The following is a 17,318-nucleotide window of genomic DNA, read 5'->3' as shown; positions in this document are numbered from 1 at the left end:
TAACTTCATGTTATCAATTCAGGAGGAAAATTAGAGGAACGGAACAAAGCAGCGCTATAATGGTAGATGCTCCAGCGTTGTTCTTTTATTAGGAATACACTGAAACAGTCAGGCCTGAACTGCGGACAGCTCCTTTAAATAAATATACTTGATCCTTTACTTCAAGTGAAGTAAGAAAATTTTTACAATTAGTGAAATGAATGTCCTAGGTGCATGTTAAGTACCGTAACTCCCCAGAATGGTACTAGTGATAACTATAGCTCATCCCAAGAAAAAAAAAAACAAGCACCATAGACAAATAAAAATAAAAAAAATTAAGGTTTTCAGAATTTGGCAGTATAAAAAAGTTGATTTAACAAAAAAAAACACATTTTTTATTTCTGCATAAGTAGCAAATTACATAGATTTGGCATCACCAGAATTATGATGACGCACAGAATAAAAGGAACACTGTAGTGAACATTACCGGTAAATTAAAAAAAAAAAAATTCCAGAATTATTTTGTGCATTCTGCTTCCCAAAAACTAAAAATAAAATGTGATCAAAAAGTTACATGTGCTACAAAATGGTAAATATTTACACTAAAGCGTCTCCTGAAATAAAGAAATACAACTCATTTTTTTTATAGAATATTAAAAAGTTATGGCTCTTATAAGTTTGGAAAACAAAATCAAGTACCCTTTTGAATTTATAGTGCAAAAGTAATAAAAGAATAAAAAAAAATTGTATAACTATACAGTTAACATATTAATTATGCTCAGTGAATGGCGTAAAATTGTACATATAAAATAACAGAATTGCTGTTTTCTTTCCATTCCTCCATAAAGAGTTAATCAAAAAAGTATATATATATATATGTATATATATATATATATATATATATATATATATATATATATATATATATATATATATATATATATATACCCAAAATAAAACCAATGAAAAATGAAATATTCTTCCACAACAAGAAAGCCCTCGTGCATCTAGGTTGACAACAACTTTAAAAATAAAAAATATATATGGTTTTCAGAATAAAATGCTGAAAAAAAATACTTACTTGTAAAAGCTCAAAATAGGAAGGTCCTAAGGAAGCTAACTAATATAGATATAAAGTTCCAAAATCAATACCATACATGTGGCATGGTACCAAAATACATAGTAATGTCATAAAGTGAATAAATAAAAGTACCAAATAATATAATTTGCCATACATAAAAGTGCCATATAGTAAAAACAGTGCCATACATATAATACCTGTGTGGTACCACAGCTGGTGCTATGCTCTTAATAAGTTGCCAGGTTTATAATAAATAATAATAATTTTATTTACACAGCGTCAACATATTCTGCAGCACTTTACAAGTTGGTGTCAGATGCATATTAAAAATATTGTAGTAAAGGCTCCAGAACAATTGCTTCCTTGATGATGCTAAAATCCAACCCTAGTTGACCATGAATTTTTATTTTTCCTCTACTACTAGAGATGAGCGAATCGATTTTGCACAAATTGAATTGAGCACTTATTTCAAAATTCATTGCATAAGCAAGTCTGAATAATTCTTGATTCAATTTGGGCAAATTACCTAAAACAGCGTCTACCCTGCTACAGATTGCATAAGAAAAACAAGAAGAATCATGACTTCAGACATGGACTGTGGGTTGCCCCATAGCTCCTTGCAGCAGGCACCCAACCCTATAGCAAAGCCAATGATAATAGATCACTGATGACTCACAGCCACTATAAAAGCCCAAGCAGGAGAGTTTGCTGCCATTTAGATGGGAATGTGGACCTCAGCTCAGTCAGGTTGACATAGTACACATTTTGAGGATTAGTGTATGAGAAAAAGAAAATAGCTTCAATTTCAAGAAATTATGAAAGAGATATGAGTCACTGACGCTGGGTTAGGCAGAGACAGATGGCTGCTGCTGTCATTGCTGTAAATCATAATTAGTGCTCTGTGTCCAAGTGAAGTGATAATTTAGCACAAAACTCATTTTTTTGGCTAATGTTCAGTGTCTGCAACTACCGCACCCAATATTGCCATGTGTATTTGCTGTGTCAAACTAGCACATTTAAATTAGTTATTGTCTCCCAGCACTCATTTTATTTGAACATGTTCATTGTCCTCGAGTGCCGAACCCAATATTGCTTTTTTAAACTTTTGCACTTAAGTAACAGTTAGACAACAAACATCACCAATACTTATAGTTTAGTCTGTGACAAATTTGTGTCACTCATTTTTTTTGCACTTGTGCAGAGTCTGTGATTGCCGCACCCAATGTTACCTTTTTTATTTTCTTCATCAAACTTTTATTTTCAACAGTTAAACACTTCCATTAGTTATTATAGCTCATTCTGCGACAAGTTTTGTAATTTTTATGGTTCTTTTTTAACTTTAAAAAGCATAAAAAGTCTGACAGTGCAGTGTGCTATTAAACAGGTTCTTGGTTACTACAAGTTCTCTTCCTTTTACCTGTAGCCATATATGATGGGGCACCTAAAAGAAACATGTATTGTCTTCTGGAAGGCGGGGCACTTGTAGTATGGGCTTCTATCACTAGGTGAGCAGATTCCTTTTGAGTTAGTATACCAGCTGATGTTGTTGAGGAAGGTTGCATTTGGCTCCAGTGATTTTTTTGTTTGTTTGTTTTTCAATGAGTTGTTCAATCTTTTGCCTATTTTGTGATGACTGATTCACATGAACAACAGATTAAAAAAAAAAAAAAAAAGGATCGGAAATAAAAGAAACCGGAATTCATTTGTATATTTTGAAAGTTGAGTCTCATTTAAAGTAATCTCCAATTGCAGCTAGGCGATTAGCTCTGGTCAGGGGTGAGCAGGTGAGGCAAAAATTTTGCTGCAACTCATTTCACGTCTAATTTTTCCATCAAAGTTTGCTAATAGGAACCCCATGAAATCCCAATAAACTCCACAATGGTCCGATGATAATCTTCCCGAATGGTTTGATGAATTTTCGTCACATTTTCATCAGTTCGGAAGGTCGAGTTCAATGACAATTAAAAAATAACAAAATAGGTGAAAGATTTGTTATGGTTAATACTTATACTTTGCTTGAATTATTATTTAGACAATTAAGTATACCTATATATCTTTGATAATTTAGTATTTTAGTATTAGCTTTATAAGGGTTATTCATAAAGCAATAACACAGGGCGTTGTATCTGATATTGAGGTGTTAAGTTTTCTTTGATAGAAAAGGCATAGAAGGCTGGGCAGAACCAGTTTCAAAGAATTCGGCAGGTTTCGATAATTTACAACTCTGTTTTTCCCGATTAAAATATCTTCTTCCTTAAGTATTGTGAAGCCATTCCCTTTTCCTTATCTCTTTGGTTGTAATAAAGACTTGTGACTGGACATCTGAGTTCAGACAAGAATTATACACTGACAGAAACTGACTGTGTCTTACTTTCTTGTCTCCATTGCATCGTATTTATTTATTTTATTTTAATTTGGACCAATAATGGCAGATTTGGAGATAATTTGCACCTCAACCCAAATTAGCTCTTCTTGGAAGGGGGCTACCATGATAGATTGAACAAAAGGTTTAAAAAAAAATCAATGGAGCCAAACACAACCTTCCTTAACAAGTCAGCTGGCATAGAGTCCTGCGAACATTCACCTACCGGAAAGCTCCAGAAGACGATTCCTGATCTTTTGGGTACCCCTTGTATGTTGAGGTCACATTGCTAAGGCTGTATTTGCCTTAAAAGCGGTTGGATAAAGTCCTATCAGACCTTAGAGTGTCATTAATGTCTTTTTAGGTCAAGTGCACAATTTGGAGCCCTTTCAATTTGTGCCGGATTGATTTGGTCTGAATTGAACCTTCAATGTATTTTGGAAAATGTGCTCATCTCTGATTAACACATCTGAGAACCTCCTTTCCTCCTCATCCTAAGGCTAAGGTCAGACGGCCGTAGATTCTCTCATCTGAGACAATCAAGCCGGTTTTGCAAATGATGCTCTGATCAAACTCTTATCACAGTGTGATCCGATTCTCTCAGATGAGGAGAAGATGGAGAAAAAAAATTCTCCATCTTCTCTATTGTATCAGTGCGTGGAAATCAGACTGCACTCAGATGTCACCCGAGTGCAGTCCGATATATTCCACGGTCTCGTTGACTTGCATGGCCAAATCCAAATATCAGATCAAACTCGGCATGCTGCATTTTTTTCCACGGAGAAATAGTTTTTCCAATAAAGAATAATTCTGAACATCATAACCTGTGCACTCATGATACTTCTATAATGACTTAGTTACCATCTGTCACTTTAGTTGGTGCACTCATTGCTATAATGAGCAACATTTCTATCTGTACATAAAGCTAATACAATGCAAAGGTCTTCTATTCTACCTTGCTGTTCTATTCGCATGGATATACTGTATCATTGCAAATTATTAATCAAGTAATTTCATCTAGCTGACTGGATAGTTTCCACTTGCAAGAGACATAAATCTTTCTTCTTGGTATCAGGATAGAAGAAGTACAAGCTTGCAGATAATAATTTGTATCAATGCCTTAGTTGCATCCTGCAGAATCATTGGGAATTTGGATATTAACCCTCTTTATTCCAGTACAATACTGTACATGCACATCACAGTAATCATGTGGATACAACCATTGTGCACTCAGTACTGGACAGCCCTTGTCAAGTGTCCGTCGGACACTATATTTTAAACATTGCATTGCTCAGATAATTGTAATAATATTCCTCCTTTTATTAAAATTATTCAACCCCCATTGCAATTTTTGGTTTATTAGAAAAATTTGCAAACTTTCTGCTGTTTGCAATAAACCAATGAAACAAAAATAATAAAAACTGCTCAATACAACTAATATAACAAGTGGTTTCTCCAAATTCAGCAGAAAATGCCATTTTAAATGACCACTGCAGACTCAGAATTATTCAACCCCTTCATTACAAGCGTTTTTAGTAGTAATGAGCGAGCACTAAAATGCTCGGGTGCTCGAAGCACGGGTCGAGCACATTGGAATACTCGGGTGCTTGACCCGAGCAACGAGCCCAATGTAAGTCTATGGGAAACTCAAGCATTTTTCTGGCGGTCCCCTCCGGTGGTCTGCAGAAGGCCAAAAATTGCCCAAATCGATGGGAACAGTGCTCAATTAAACGTCAGTCAGGCAGAATATATAGGCAGGCAGGGTATATAGGTGGGTGCATGAAAAACATAGCAGGGCACTTGGAACACACTAGTGCCCTCCAATTTTCATGCACCCCTCTCTTTAAAAAAGCCGGCCAGAAATTCATCAGCGGCATACACCGGCACCCGACAATTTAGAACAGAAAGAATAGAGCATCACACATAGATTAGATAGCCAGAAACATGTCAGTCATATATATAATAAGTACAGTGACAGTGTTGGTTACTGTACTTGTCATTTAGTGTTAAAATAAAGGATTTATTAAAAAAAAAAAATTGGCGTGGGGTTCCCCATAATTTTAGTCTCTAGCGGAGGTTAAGCAGACCGCTGGGGCAGATGTTTGAAGCCTGGGAAGGAAGTAATACCCACGGAGCTTCCCAGGCTACTAATATCAGCCCCCAGCTGAATACTTAGCCTTTACTAGCTATTAAAATGGGGGACCCAAAAAAAATGATGTGGGGTCCCCCCTATTTTAATAGCTAGCAAAGGCTAGGCAGACAGCTGGGGGCTGATATTAATAGCCCAGGAAGGGTGCCATGAACATTGGCCCCCTCCCAGGCTAGAAACACCAGCCGTCAGCCGCCCCAGAAATGGCGCATCCATAGGATGCGCCAATTCTGGCACTTAGCCTCGCTCTTCCCACTGCCCTGTAGCGGTGGCAGTGGGGTAATAGGGCTGGGGTTGATGTCAGCTTATAATGCCAGCTGACATCAGCCCAGGTTAGTAATGGAGAGGCGTCTATAAGACACCCCCATTACTAACCCCATAGTGAAAGTTAAAAAAAACACAAACACCCAGAATAAAGTCCTTTAATTGAAATAAAGACACAATTCTTTAATGTTCTAAATTAAACTCTACTTATTGTCACGCCCATTCCAGCTGAAGACAACGATCTCCTGCAATAAAAGTAAAATAATAAACCAACCTCACACCTTACATTTTTGCAGACTTTTTTTTATGCATTTTTTGAATGCAAGCCACTTTTTACAGTGCCAGCATGGCTATGAGATTTAAGAAATTCAAAAATAGCTTTTTTTATTTTCCTGACCTAATTGGAAAACTACTGCTTTTTTTTTTTTTAAACTGCTGCAATTCTTTCAGCGTTTTTGCAGCGTTTTTTCACTATAAAAAGGAATGAGACAGTGTGAAAACTCTTGAAAGAAATTCAACCATGCTTTTTGATGCTTTTTTGGTGAATGAAACTAACTTTATTAAGCATATACTGTAGACAAATGACACATAATCTGCACCAAAACGCAGCAAAACCTACTTTTTGTAAGCAGATTTTTTTACTGCTGAGAGAGCAGGATTTGCAACATGTGATCATAGTAAATATAATTTGAAATGGGAAGAAATAATTTAATCTGTGCCTAAATATTTAGATCCCTTGATGACTGATTTAATTTTTTGAATGAAAACTATCTTCGGCATCTCATGTGTCTCCCTTGTCGTTTTTTTGTATACAGAAGTGGCGTGTCTCACCGACCATCGTGCGAGTTATCTCAGCTGTACTCTTCATCCTTATCGGCTGTGTACTCTTCGTCCTTATTCCTACTTTAGTCTTCCAAGAAATCGAGGAGTGGACCCTGCTAGAAGCCATTTACTTCGTAGTCATCACCCTTACCACAATTGGCTTTGGTGACTATGTGGCAGGTATACAATTCTATTCTGTGATGTCCTTTACTAGATTATTAATTCCAGCCATGCGTAAATTTGTCTACATTGAGTGGAATATCTACTTCTTTCCTAACTAGTGTTCCCACCCTTCCCCTACCCCCCAAAAAAAACACTTTTGCATAATGTTTTATTAATTTTTTAAATTATTTTTTTACTTAACTATCCATAAAAACATGACATTTTCCAGTTACGTACTAGACAGACATTACACATTTATCAGCACTTTTCAGCTTTGCTGTTTAGACTTGGACAGAGTTTACGGAGGCATCTTATTACTTGCCCCATAAATAGCTTGTAACACCTTTTTATAGGATAGATGATAAATGTATAATCACTTAGAGTCCAGCTGCTAAAGCCACAACATATTCCCTGTGTGAATGAAGCAGTAGTGAGCATGTGCAACCGCCGCTCCTATCGGCACTGAATGGAGCAGTAGTTGCACATGCTCACTACTGCCTCACTCACAAAGGGCAATTCGTAACCCTTGTTTTCGAGATCAGTGGGGATCTCAGCTGGATCCCATAAATTTATCACCTATCCAGTGATATATGTTGTCTTTGGGACGACCCCTTTTAGGATTTTGAATGGCAAAAGAAATTTGTTTCATGGTTAAAAAAAAAAAAACAGAAAACTTTGGCTCAGGAAAACACTTGAAGTAGGTGGACACTTTCTTATTGTTTTTTTTCCATTTTGTTCCATTATATATTCTACAAAAACGGTATATAAATATGTATATAAATAAGATTTGAATCTCGTTTTATAACATCGTGGACAATTAATAAAGGTTTATAGCGTTTAATGTTCCTAAGAGGTATTTGTTTTGATGGCTAATTATGGGGTCAGGGTAGGTTGAAATCTGAAGACTATTGTCTTTTAGCAATAAGTAACATTGGAGAGAGAATGCATTAACAGAAGCCTTGCTTGCTTGTGGCTTGGCATAGAACTCTTTTCTCCCAGGAGAAGACTTCAGTATTCCGACACATGGAATCTTGTGATTTGCTTTTGCCGGGAGTGCCCTAATGGTTGTCCCAGCAAGCCATAATACCCTTGTAGCTGGCCCCGACATAGAAAGGGCGGCCCATTCACACGACTACCGCCGGGGCCAGTTTACAAGAGATGTTGGATTTGCCTTCGCTCTCTTATGGGTCCACATGTATCGCTGTGATCCCAATACTCGGAGTCTTTAGCTATGTCAGTCCCAGGGGCCACTCGTTGAGACAATGCTCCCTGTTTAGTACTCATAGCAAGGCTCTACCTTTTTTTAAGGTCCCCCTTTGCGCTGGACTGTAGGTTTCCGGGCTTGTAAGCTTTCCTCACTGTAGGGGTCCCCACTTGACTGAGATGTCCTGCCGCCTCTGTAACTAGCTTCTTCCCTTCCTGAGCCTTGTAGTTCCACACCCGGCCTTGCAGTTAACCCTATAGGAACCTGACACACACAGACCGGCCATAGGGATAAAATACTTTACTTAATAATATGCATAAACTTTAAACACATAACTTTAACAATTTTAGCACACTTGCCACAATGTCTTCTTGAGGGGGACAGGACTCATGTCCACCCTCTCACACCCTAGACAACTTATGTTTTAGAGGTACACTATATGGACAAAAATATTGGGGCACACCATTTCATCACTGAATTCATGTTTTTCCTCCAGTCTCCGGCAACTGGTTGAACTGAGCCGTCTCCACTTCCTTGTGCAGATAACAGAGCGGCCTGTGCTGAATCCAGATAACTATCAATTCATTTGTTATTTTTCTACAGAACTAAGCCCAAAAGTTGCCTTTTTGCCCATAAAACCCAATGACATCAGCACCAAATATGTGCGCCGGAAGATTCACGGCAAGGCTGATGGCCATGGCCGAGCAGCACCATACAAGATGTCCATCACCAAGCACAATGCCAAGCGTTCGATGGAGTGGTGTAAAGCCGCCATCACTGGACTCTGAAGCAGTGGAAACGTGATGGATCACATTTCACTATCTGGCATCTGATGGATGAGACTGGATCTAGTAAATGGCAGGAGAACGTTACCCCCTGGACTCATTGTGCCAAGTGTACAATCAACTGGAGGAGGGATTACGCTATGGGGTTGTTCTTTAGGGGTTGGCATGGACCTCTTACTTCCTTTGATGGGAAATCCAATTCTTTAGTATACCAAAACATTTTGGACAGTTGTAGCTTTCATTTTTGTGGGAACAGTTTGGATAAGGCACTTTTCTGTTCCCCATGACGGTGCCCAGCGAGCACATGGTACATAAAGACATGGATTGGGGAGTTTGGTGCAGAAGAACATGACCAGATACACAGAGCGCTGACCTTAACCCCATCCAACACCTTTGGGATGAACTAGAATGAAGATTGTGATCCCGGCCTCTCCCCAACATCAGTGTCTGACCTAAAAAATGTTCTTCTGCATGAAGGGGCAAAAATTCCAACAGACACATACAAAATCTTGCAGAAATCCTTCCCAGAAGACTGGAAGCTGTTATATCTGCAAAGGGAACAACTCCATATTAATGTCTAAGGCTATGGAATGGGAGGTCATAAAAGCTCCTGTAGGTGGGATGTGGAGGGGTCACGATACCTTTATCTGTATAGTGAACATTAAAGAGAGCCTGTCATGTCTAGAAAAGCTAATTACATGCAGCTAAAGGGTTATTTTGCAGGTTTACTGAGCCTAAGACATTCATGTATCATTGTTCTTCAGTCAATAATGTTATATATTTTTCTGACTTTCAATGTGTCAGTAAAATAATAAGATCAATATATTAATGTACATGATTTATTATTCCATCATTGTATGTCTTCGGGACTCATCACTTGCTGTCTTGTAGGTGACAGCGCTGGAAATGAGCACACTTGGTATAAACCATTGGTCTGGTTCTGGATATTGCTTGGTCTTGCCTACTTTGCTTCCATTCTCACAATGATAGGAAACTGGCTGAGAGTCCTGTCCAGAAAAACCCGAGCAGAGGTAAGCCACAAAGACGAATTAATGGGGCTGAATGTATTTTTTTTCCAGTACTTCTAAATGTTCACAATTTATTAGGCCAAAGTCACCAATATTGGCGGGATTTGGTCTCAGTTTAATGTGCATTGGGGGCTCCTGACTCTTCCCTGACCGATGATACTGGAGGAGAAGAGGATCCGCCATGTCCAGTTGTGTACTGCTAATCCTTTTGTTCTCCAAGAATTAAGTCGCCCCCAGAGGAGTCTGATAGTGGCTTTCTCATAGAGTACAAGGATGGTGATGATGATGGTGATAAGAAATTTCCATAAACTTTTGGCTTTTCTTATGGTCAATAAGCTTTTTTTTTGTAATATCAGACCTTGAACTTTTTCTAAATTTAATTTCACAGTCCCCATATGATTTTTGGTGAATCGCAGGTAAGATATCTAAGATCACCTCCAAACTGTTGTAGCACCTGAGTGGTAGTTCTTGTATGCTCAGGCTTATGCACCCAAACCTGGTTAGGTTATAACAGAGGGGGTTAGGCAACCTCTTCAAAGGGAATAATATTTTGGGATAACTTATGATAATGTTTTATTTTAATTTGCAAATGTGTTTGTTATGATATCACAATTTATATGTATATAGGTAGATAGATAGATAGATAGATAGATAGGTATGGATAAATATATAGATAGATATTATGGATAGATAGACAGACACCGGGAGCAGCGGTGGAGACTCAGCGCTGGACCCGGGGAGGAGGGCGAGTAAAAAACAGTTTGTGTTTTTAAAAACAAACTGCAAGAAGAAAGTTTTTTAAACTGGAAAACCTCTTTAAAGATTTGTTAAGAACGTAATGAGCTTCAGCAGTGTATGGTGTAGGACCACCGTTCCGTCAAGTGGCTGGTCCTAGAACAGTTCCCAATCATATGGTGGTCCAATCAGTACAATATTTACATCTGGCTTAAAGGGGTTGTCCATAGGATAGGTAATCAATACCAGATCTATGGTAATCCAACACCCGGCACTCTCCATCAGCCAGAGCTGGTAAGAGCTGAGCTGTGGAGGGTGCCGGGTGTTGGATTGCCGTACATCTGGAATTGATTACCTATCCTATGGACAACCCCTTTGAGGTTGAAAGTTGTCCTGCACTTTCAGGAAGAGTTTTCAGCAGGCTCATTATCATGAGAGGCAGGATTACAATGACAGGTAACACCACTATACACAGCTGATAAGACAGGATCCACAAATCCCAATAAGTGCAATAAGTGATATCACAGTTGACTCTGCTCCCACTCTGACTCTGCTCCCGCTCCCTTCACAGTGACCTTTGCACACGCTCATTAGATGCTTCTATACAAAAAAAAAAGTCTGAGTCAGTCTAGACTAGCCTCTGTGGTTGCAAGATTTCTAATTTTTATTTTCAATATTGAGATATGGAAAAAAAATTGCCATTTTTTTACTATATATTTAACACTAAATCCTAATTTAAATAATAGGTAATTTTCATGATGAGACGTTCCTTTTAATTACTCACTGTGTTGTCTGTTCTGAGGGATATCCAGTGACTTGTTTAGTGAGTTGGCCATAATTAATATTACTGATCTGTAGAATGACACATTTCAGATGATAAAAGCTTTATCGGAATGATGAGCATTTCTGGTATCACTGCACCTGATGCACTTGTTTGTTATTCTTGGCATGGTGTGAAATTACATTCCAGAAATGAGTCAAAGGGCCTCCAATACCATGATATAAAACCACCTGAAAATCATGAAGTTCTGCTCCAACCTTCCAAGACCATAATTTCTAGTGACATAGACATATACACCCCACCAGCCTCTCTATAAGGTGCGTTGGGCGGTAGTCATTGACGAGGGGCTGCTGCGTTCATACACCCTGGCACCCCACAAGTAAATAGTGTCCTGTTTCCATTGTGCTTTGTGTGAATTGGATAACACTCACATTTTGGCTGGTGGCCTCCATGATCCTGGTTCCTGGAACAGTCGCACGGTCAACAGGAGGCATTTTGTCCTTTTCAAACAGTTTAACTTTACTGAGCAGTCCAAGTTCAATTGTTGTTACAGCACAATACGATGTCTTCATTACAGTACTTTCAGCCTTATCTATCCCTCGCCTTGCTGGCATCTCTGGCCCCTGGGATACTCCACCTGGCTCCGCAGTTCTCATGAATCCCGTCCCGACTTCTGTACGTGGTTTCCCGTCCGGCTTCCCCTTGTGGCAAGAGAATAAGGCAGGCAGGCTCCTCCATGCCTAGTTCAGGCCGTAGGCCCGGGCATCCCTTGAAGATCCATTGAACTTTGTTAGTGCCGTTCTCGTGCTGCCCACACACCGACCGTATTCTTCCGTGCTCTCCAGCCCTTTGGCCTTGATTTTCTGTGCTCTATACTTTTATCTAACCTCCTCATCTGATCTCAATCAGGAAGTGTTCCCCTTTTTATCTACTCTTGCTCCTCCCAAACTGGGGCTGTTCCTAAACACTTTAACAGTTCCTTATCCTTTACCTATCTAATGGTGATGGGCTCTTTTTGGTGATCTGGCTCTTCTGGCTAAGCTTACCAAAGAGAGCCGGCTCTTTTGGATCCTAAATAGATCCCTATTAAATATGTGTTCACCATAGGTGACGTTGATGCGGCTGAAACTCCGCACACCCACGGCTGAAACCCCACCCACTTGCAAGCAGCCAATTAAATTGATGAGTGGGCGGAGTTTGGTTAGAGTGGGCGAACTTACGTCTGCAGAACATCGGAATTTTACGCCCAGTGAGAGACATTCAGAGAATTTAGTGGCTCTCACTGGGTTGCTGGCTCCCATTGTTCACAGCAGGGAGCCAGCTCTTTGTCCCGGTTCGTTCTCGAATGACCCATCACTACTATCTATTTCCTGAATCTTCAGTGCCCACCACTACACTTCTCCCAGTCCTATCTTATATCTAAAGCTAAACCTATATTCTATGTCCTAATTTCCTAACCTTATACTTTCCCTGTACGTAATACATTATGACATCCACATCACTAAGTATTTATAAAACTCTATAAAATTGTACCTATTTTATCTTTCACATTACCATACATAAACTGTTCACATTAGTGCCTGAAGTATTCTTTGCACTTGAAATACATTTTAATACACAAAAGCACAGGGGAGAAAGAGCATGATTGTCCCAGACACAATCCCTCCACCCAGTTAGCATGAGACCAGAAACCCACTACTTCTGCTTTGAAGCTTTGAACTAAATACTATGGCAGCAACATGTGAATGTAGCCTAATATTAAGGTCCTGAAAGACTCAATACTACTACTACTAACTACTACTAACTACTAACTACTACTACTAACTACTACTACTACTTCTAATAATAATAATAATAATAAAAATCAAATAAAAGTAGCAAAGAAGAAACAGAATGGCCTATTGCTCTGGAAGGTAAAACAAATTCAGCAAATACACATAGAATAGTAAAAAAAAAATAGAATTTAAAATTTAAAATAATGTGCATGTGTTGCCCACTTATTAATCTGGGCAGGATGGTGAGAGAGAATAAGAGAAAAACTATTAAATTATTTTTTTTTTCTTTCTGCATTTTTATTTTCTTCTGTTTTATAAGGACTCTTAAAATGTTGAGTGAAGTGCTCAGTAATAATTTTTTGAGAAAAAATAGAACGCTATTCATCAGTGGGCTGTATCCAAATTTTATGCCTTTTTCATCCAAGTTTCCGTAAAGCATCCATGCGTTTTTATTACATGCAAATAAAAATTAAATTTCCAGGCTTCTCCTTACTCATTAGGATACGTTGCAAAGGAACATATTTTCAGTGGAGGTCCAGCAGTGATATCCGAAGCGGTATATACCTCTGTACATATCATTGCGGGCCACATATTGCAACTCCCACCTACAGTCATGGGTGAAAGTGTTGGCACCTTAAAATTGTTCCAGAAAATGAAGTATTTCTTCCAGAAAATTATTGTAATTACACGTTTTGTTATACACATGTTTATTTCCTTTGTGTGTATTGGAACAACACAAAAAAAACAGAGGAAAAAAGGTAAATTGGACATTATTTCACACAAAACCCCAAAAATGGGCAGGACAAAATTGTTGGTACCTTTCCAAAATTGTGGGTAAACAACTTTGTTTCAAGCTCATTCAAACTCATCTGTGGCAAGTAACAGGTGTGGGCAATATGAAAATCACACCTGAAACCAGATAAAAAGGGGATTTGACTCAATCTTTGCATTGCGTGTCTGTGTGTGCCACACTAAGCATGGAGAACAGAAAGAGGAGAAGAAAACTGTCTGAGGACTTGAGAACCAAAATTGTTTAACAATACCAACAATCTCAAGGTTACAAGTCCATCTCCAGAGATCTTGATGTTCCTTTGTCCACGGTGCGCAACATAATCAAGACGTTTACAACCTATGGCACTGTAGCCTATATATTTTGCAGCTTGCGCATGAGGTTTCTTAACTGCTTTCTGATGTGATCAGTAATAGTACACACCACGTCAGAAAGGCCGGTTCAGTGGGGGCTCCGACGCTGAGCCTGCACTGAACCGGGCACATGTCAGCTGATTCTTACAGCTGTCATGTGCCCGCAACAGCCGCAGGTGGAATCGTGATCCACCCGCGGCTGTTAACCAGTTAAATGCCGCAGTCAATCTCTGAAAGTGGCATTTAACATCGCCGCGCCGGAAGTGCGGCATTAGCCCCGCCCATCGGTGACCCCGTCACGTGATTGCGGGTCACCGATGGGTTGGCATGACAACCCGGGGTCTGCAGCACGCTCCTGTGGTTGTCATGTCTCGATTGCTATGAGCGCCACCCAGTGGTCGGCGCTCATAGCAAGTGAGCATTTTTACTACATAGAGTTGATCTGTTCATCGCCTCTATGTAGCAGAGGCGATCGGACAGCTGCTGCTTCTACTCTCCTATGGAAACTATAGAAACAAGCAGAAAGTGTAAAAAAAAATGTTTTTAAAAAAATGAAAAAAATATAAAAGTTTAAATCACCCCCCTTTTGCCCCATTCAAAGTAAAATAATACAAAATAAACCCCACATACACATATTTGGTATCGCTGAGTTCAGAATTGGCCAGTCTATCAATATAAAAAAAGAATGAATCCGATCGCTAAATGGCGTAACGAGAAAAAGATTCCAAATGCCAGAATTATATTTTTTTGGTAGCTGCAACATTGAAATAAAATGCAATAACAGGCGATAAAAACATCACATCTGCCCCAAAATGGTATCAATAAAAACGTCAGCCCGGCGCGCAAAAAAATAAGCCCTCACCTGGCCCCAGATCCCATTTATTTATTTTTTTTAGCAAACTTTGGAATTTTCATTACTTAAATAAAATAGAACCTATACATGTTTGGTGTCTAAGAACTCGTAATGACCTGGAGAATAATAATGGCAGGTCAGTTATAGTATTCAGTGAATGTGGTAAAAAAAAAACAAAAAAAAAAAAAACTGTGGAATTGCATTTTTTTTGCAATTTCATCGCACTTGGAATTTTTTATCCATTTTCCAGTACACAATATGGTAAAACCAGTGATGGTGTTTAAAAGTATAACTTGTCCCGCAAAAAATAAGCCCTCACATGGCCATATTGAACAAAAAATAAAAAAGTTCTGGCTTTGGAAAGAAGGGGAGTAAAAAAAAAACTAAAACGCAAAAACGTAAAATGATCCGGTCATTAAGCGGTTAAAATCTCATGCATTTTGTTGGCACTGAAAAATGCAGCGGATTTTTTGCAAGCGAATACACAGCGCAGAATGCGTTGTGTTTTTGCACCGTAGGAGCTTAGCCTTAAACAGTGAATACCAGCCAGCACTCGGATGACCATATGCTACCTGTTGTTTTCATTCACCCATTCTTGAAAATGGTGTATTTCAAGTGTCCATGATATTGTTATTGTCATGTTCTTCATTTTACGGTTCAAGATAACTGGCGCTAAAGTATTCATATCACTATGACATCTAGGAGCTTCATGGTTCATTTTGGTTTTCCAATATCTGTAAAAATGTTGGCTGTCCATGATCTCTGGATAACTTGTCAAGAAAAAGTAATATCTCGATGGGCATATGCAGTAAGTGCATTGTACTAAAACTTTCAAAAACATAACTGGCAAGTTCTAAAAAGCTTTTCTTGCCCTCTTTACAGATGGGTGGTCTAACGGCTCATGCAGCAAACTGGACAGCAAGCATGACCGCTGATATGAAGCTTCCTCACCGGGGGTTAAGCCTTAACTTTCAAGAACGAATGTTGCGACAGAAAGGGGGTTACCAAGATTCAGATGAAAACCCAAGAGACGAAGACGAGGTAGAAGTGGAGATGGAAAACAAGGGAGGTAGACAAGCAAAGACGACAGAAGACGAAGACGAGGAGAATGAAGAGCCCCAAACACTTCCAACTTCTATTCCCACCATTGCACCGCAGACACCACCGCTAACTCCTTCTTTTAGGGCAGAGGATCCTGCAAAACGAATCATGGAGTGGGGAGAGAATTTGGCCTTCATTGATGAATCTTCAGATACTCAGAGTGAGAAAGGTGAAGGGGAGAAGGAGACCGATGAAAAAGGGGGGAAGGGAAAAGCAACAAAGAGCAAGAGGAGGAAGAGGACAGGAGGAAGAGGTGGAAGGAGAGAGACCCTCCCAGCTCCACGGAATCGGGATAAGGGGGAAAGCGGGTAAAGAAGAATGTAACGAAATCTTACAACGTTGCTTTAATGAATATCAACACTACCAAAGTGCCACTCCCCTCCCATCACTTCACTGCCAGACCACGCGTTGACCACCAATCCAACCGGCTGAGAGCTGTGACATTAGTCACTTGGCTACTTTTATACTCATTGTCCAGGATATTTTAATTGGCAATTTTCAACATGACATGAAGATTTTCTATGTTCACCAATATAGCGCTATGCAAAAGCCTTCACACCAATAAGTGTGGACACGGCAGGGCCAAATTCTATACACTCATCCTTCTCAGCATGTCATGTAATGGCGCATCACAATAATATACCGATGTGACTAACAGTATTCTCCCATTTCCTAGAAATCATCCGATCACGCTTTTTTATCTGAGTAGTCACCTGATTGGCTTGTGTACCCAATATACACCTGGGTGGTAAATGTGATTAATAAATGGCCTGCAATAAAGAGGTTTAATGAGCTGTCTGTGCGGCTGCATATTAAATGCTGTTTGTCTTCTACGCTGTCAAGACTAGACCATTTCTATCCTCCAAGCAATCCTTGCTGCAGCCACCACTCTGTCTTCCATTAGGTCGCTCCCGGTACTGTAATAAAAGATGGCATCTTTCCAGATATTCTTTCCCCAGCCTCTTCTTACATCTCTTCTCATCGTCTGATCAATTTGCAAACGTCTACATAACGATCTCCTTCATTGCAGACTGTTCCTTAACTTGTCCTCAGGTTCCCCTACTACTTCTAGCTGAGAATATTCAGGGTGTTAC

The 17,318-nt window shown here is 39.3% G+C and overlaps 1 protein-coding gene across 3 annotated transcripts in view; it reads left to right on the top strand.

Annotated features, from left to right (window-relative positions):
- Window positions 1-17,034, top strand: part of KCNK4 (potassium two pore domain channel subfamily K member 4) — a 50,282-nt gene extending 33,248 nt beyond the window's left edge. For all 3 annotated transcript variants that reach the window (XM_073659505.1, XM_073659507.1, XM_073659506.1), the window contains exons 5-7: window positions 6,651-6,837; window positions 9,700-9,839; window positions 16,006-17,034. In XM_073659505.1, the coding sequence (XP_073515606.1) occupies window positions 6,651-6,837; window positions 9,700-9,839; window positions 16,006-16,536 (858 nt within the window). In that variant the 3' untranslated portion in view covers window positions 16,537-17,034. The remainder of the gene's footprint in view (window positions 1-6,650; window positions 6,838-9,699; window positions 9,840-16,005) is intronic.
- The last annotated feature ends 284 nt before the right edge of the window (window positions 17,035-17,318 follow it).

Source organism: Phyllobates terribilis, unplaced genomic scaffold (genome assembly GCF_046119375.1).
Source record: "Phyllobates terribilis strain yellow unplaced genomic scaffold, ASM4611937v1 Scaffold_13__5_contigs__length_258822181, whole genome shotgun sequence".
Taxonomy (NCBI): Eukaryota; Metazoa; Chordata; class Amphibia; order Anura; family Dendrobatidae; genus Phyllobates; species Phyllobates terribilis.
The sequence above is the reverse complement of the archived record's forward strand: the minus strand, read 5'-3'. Positions and strand labels throughout refer to the sequence as shown.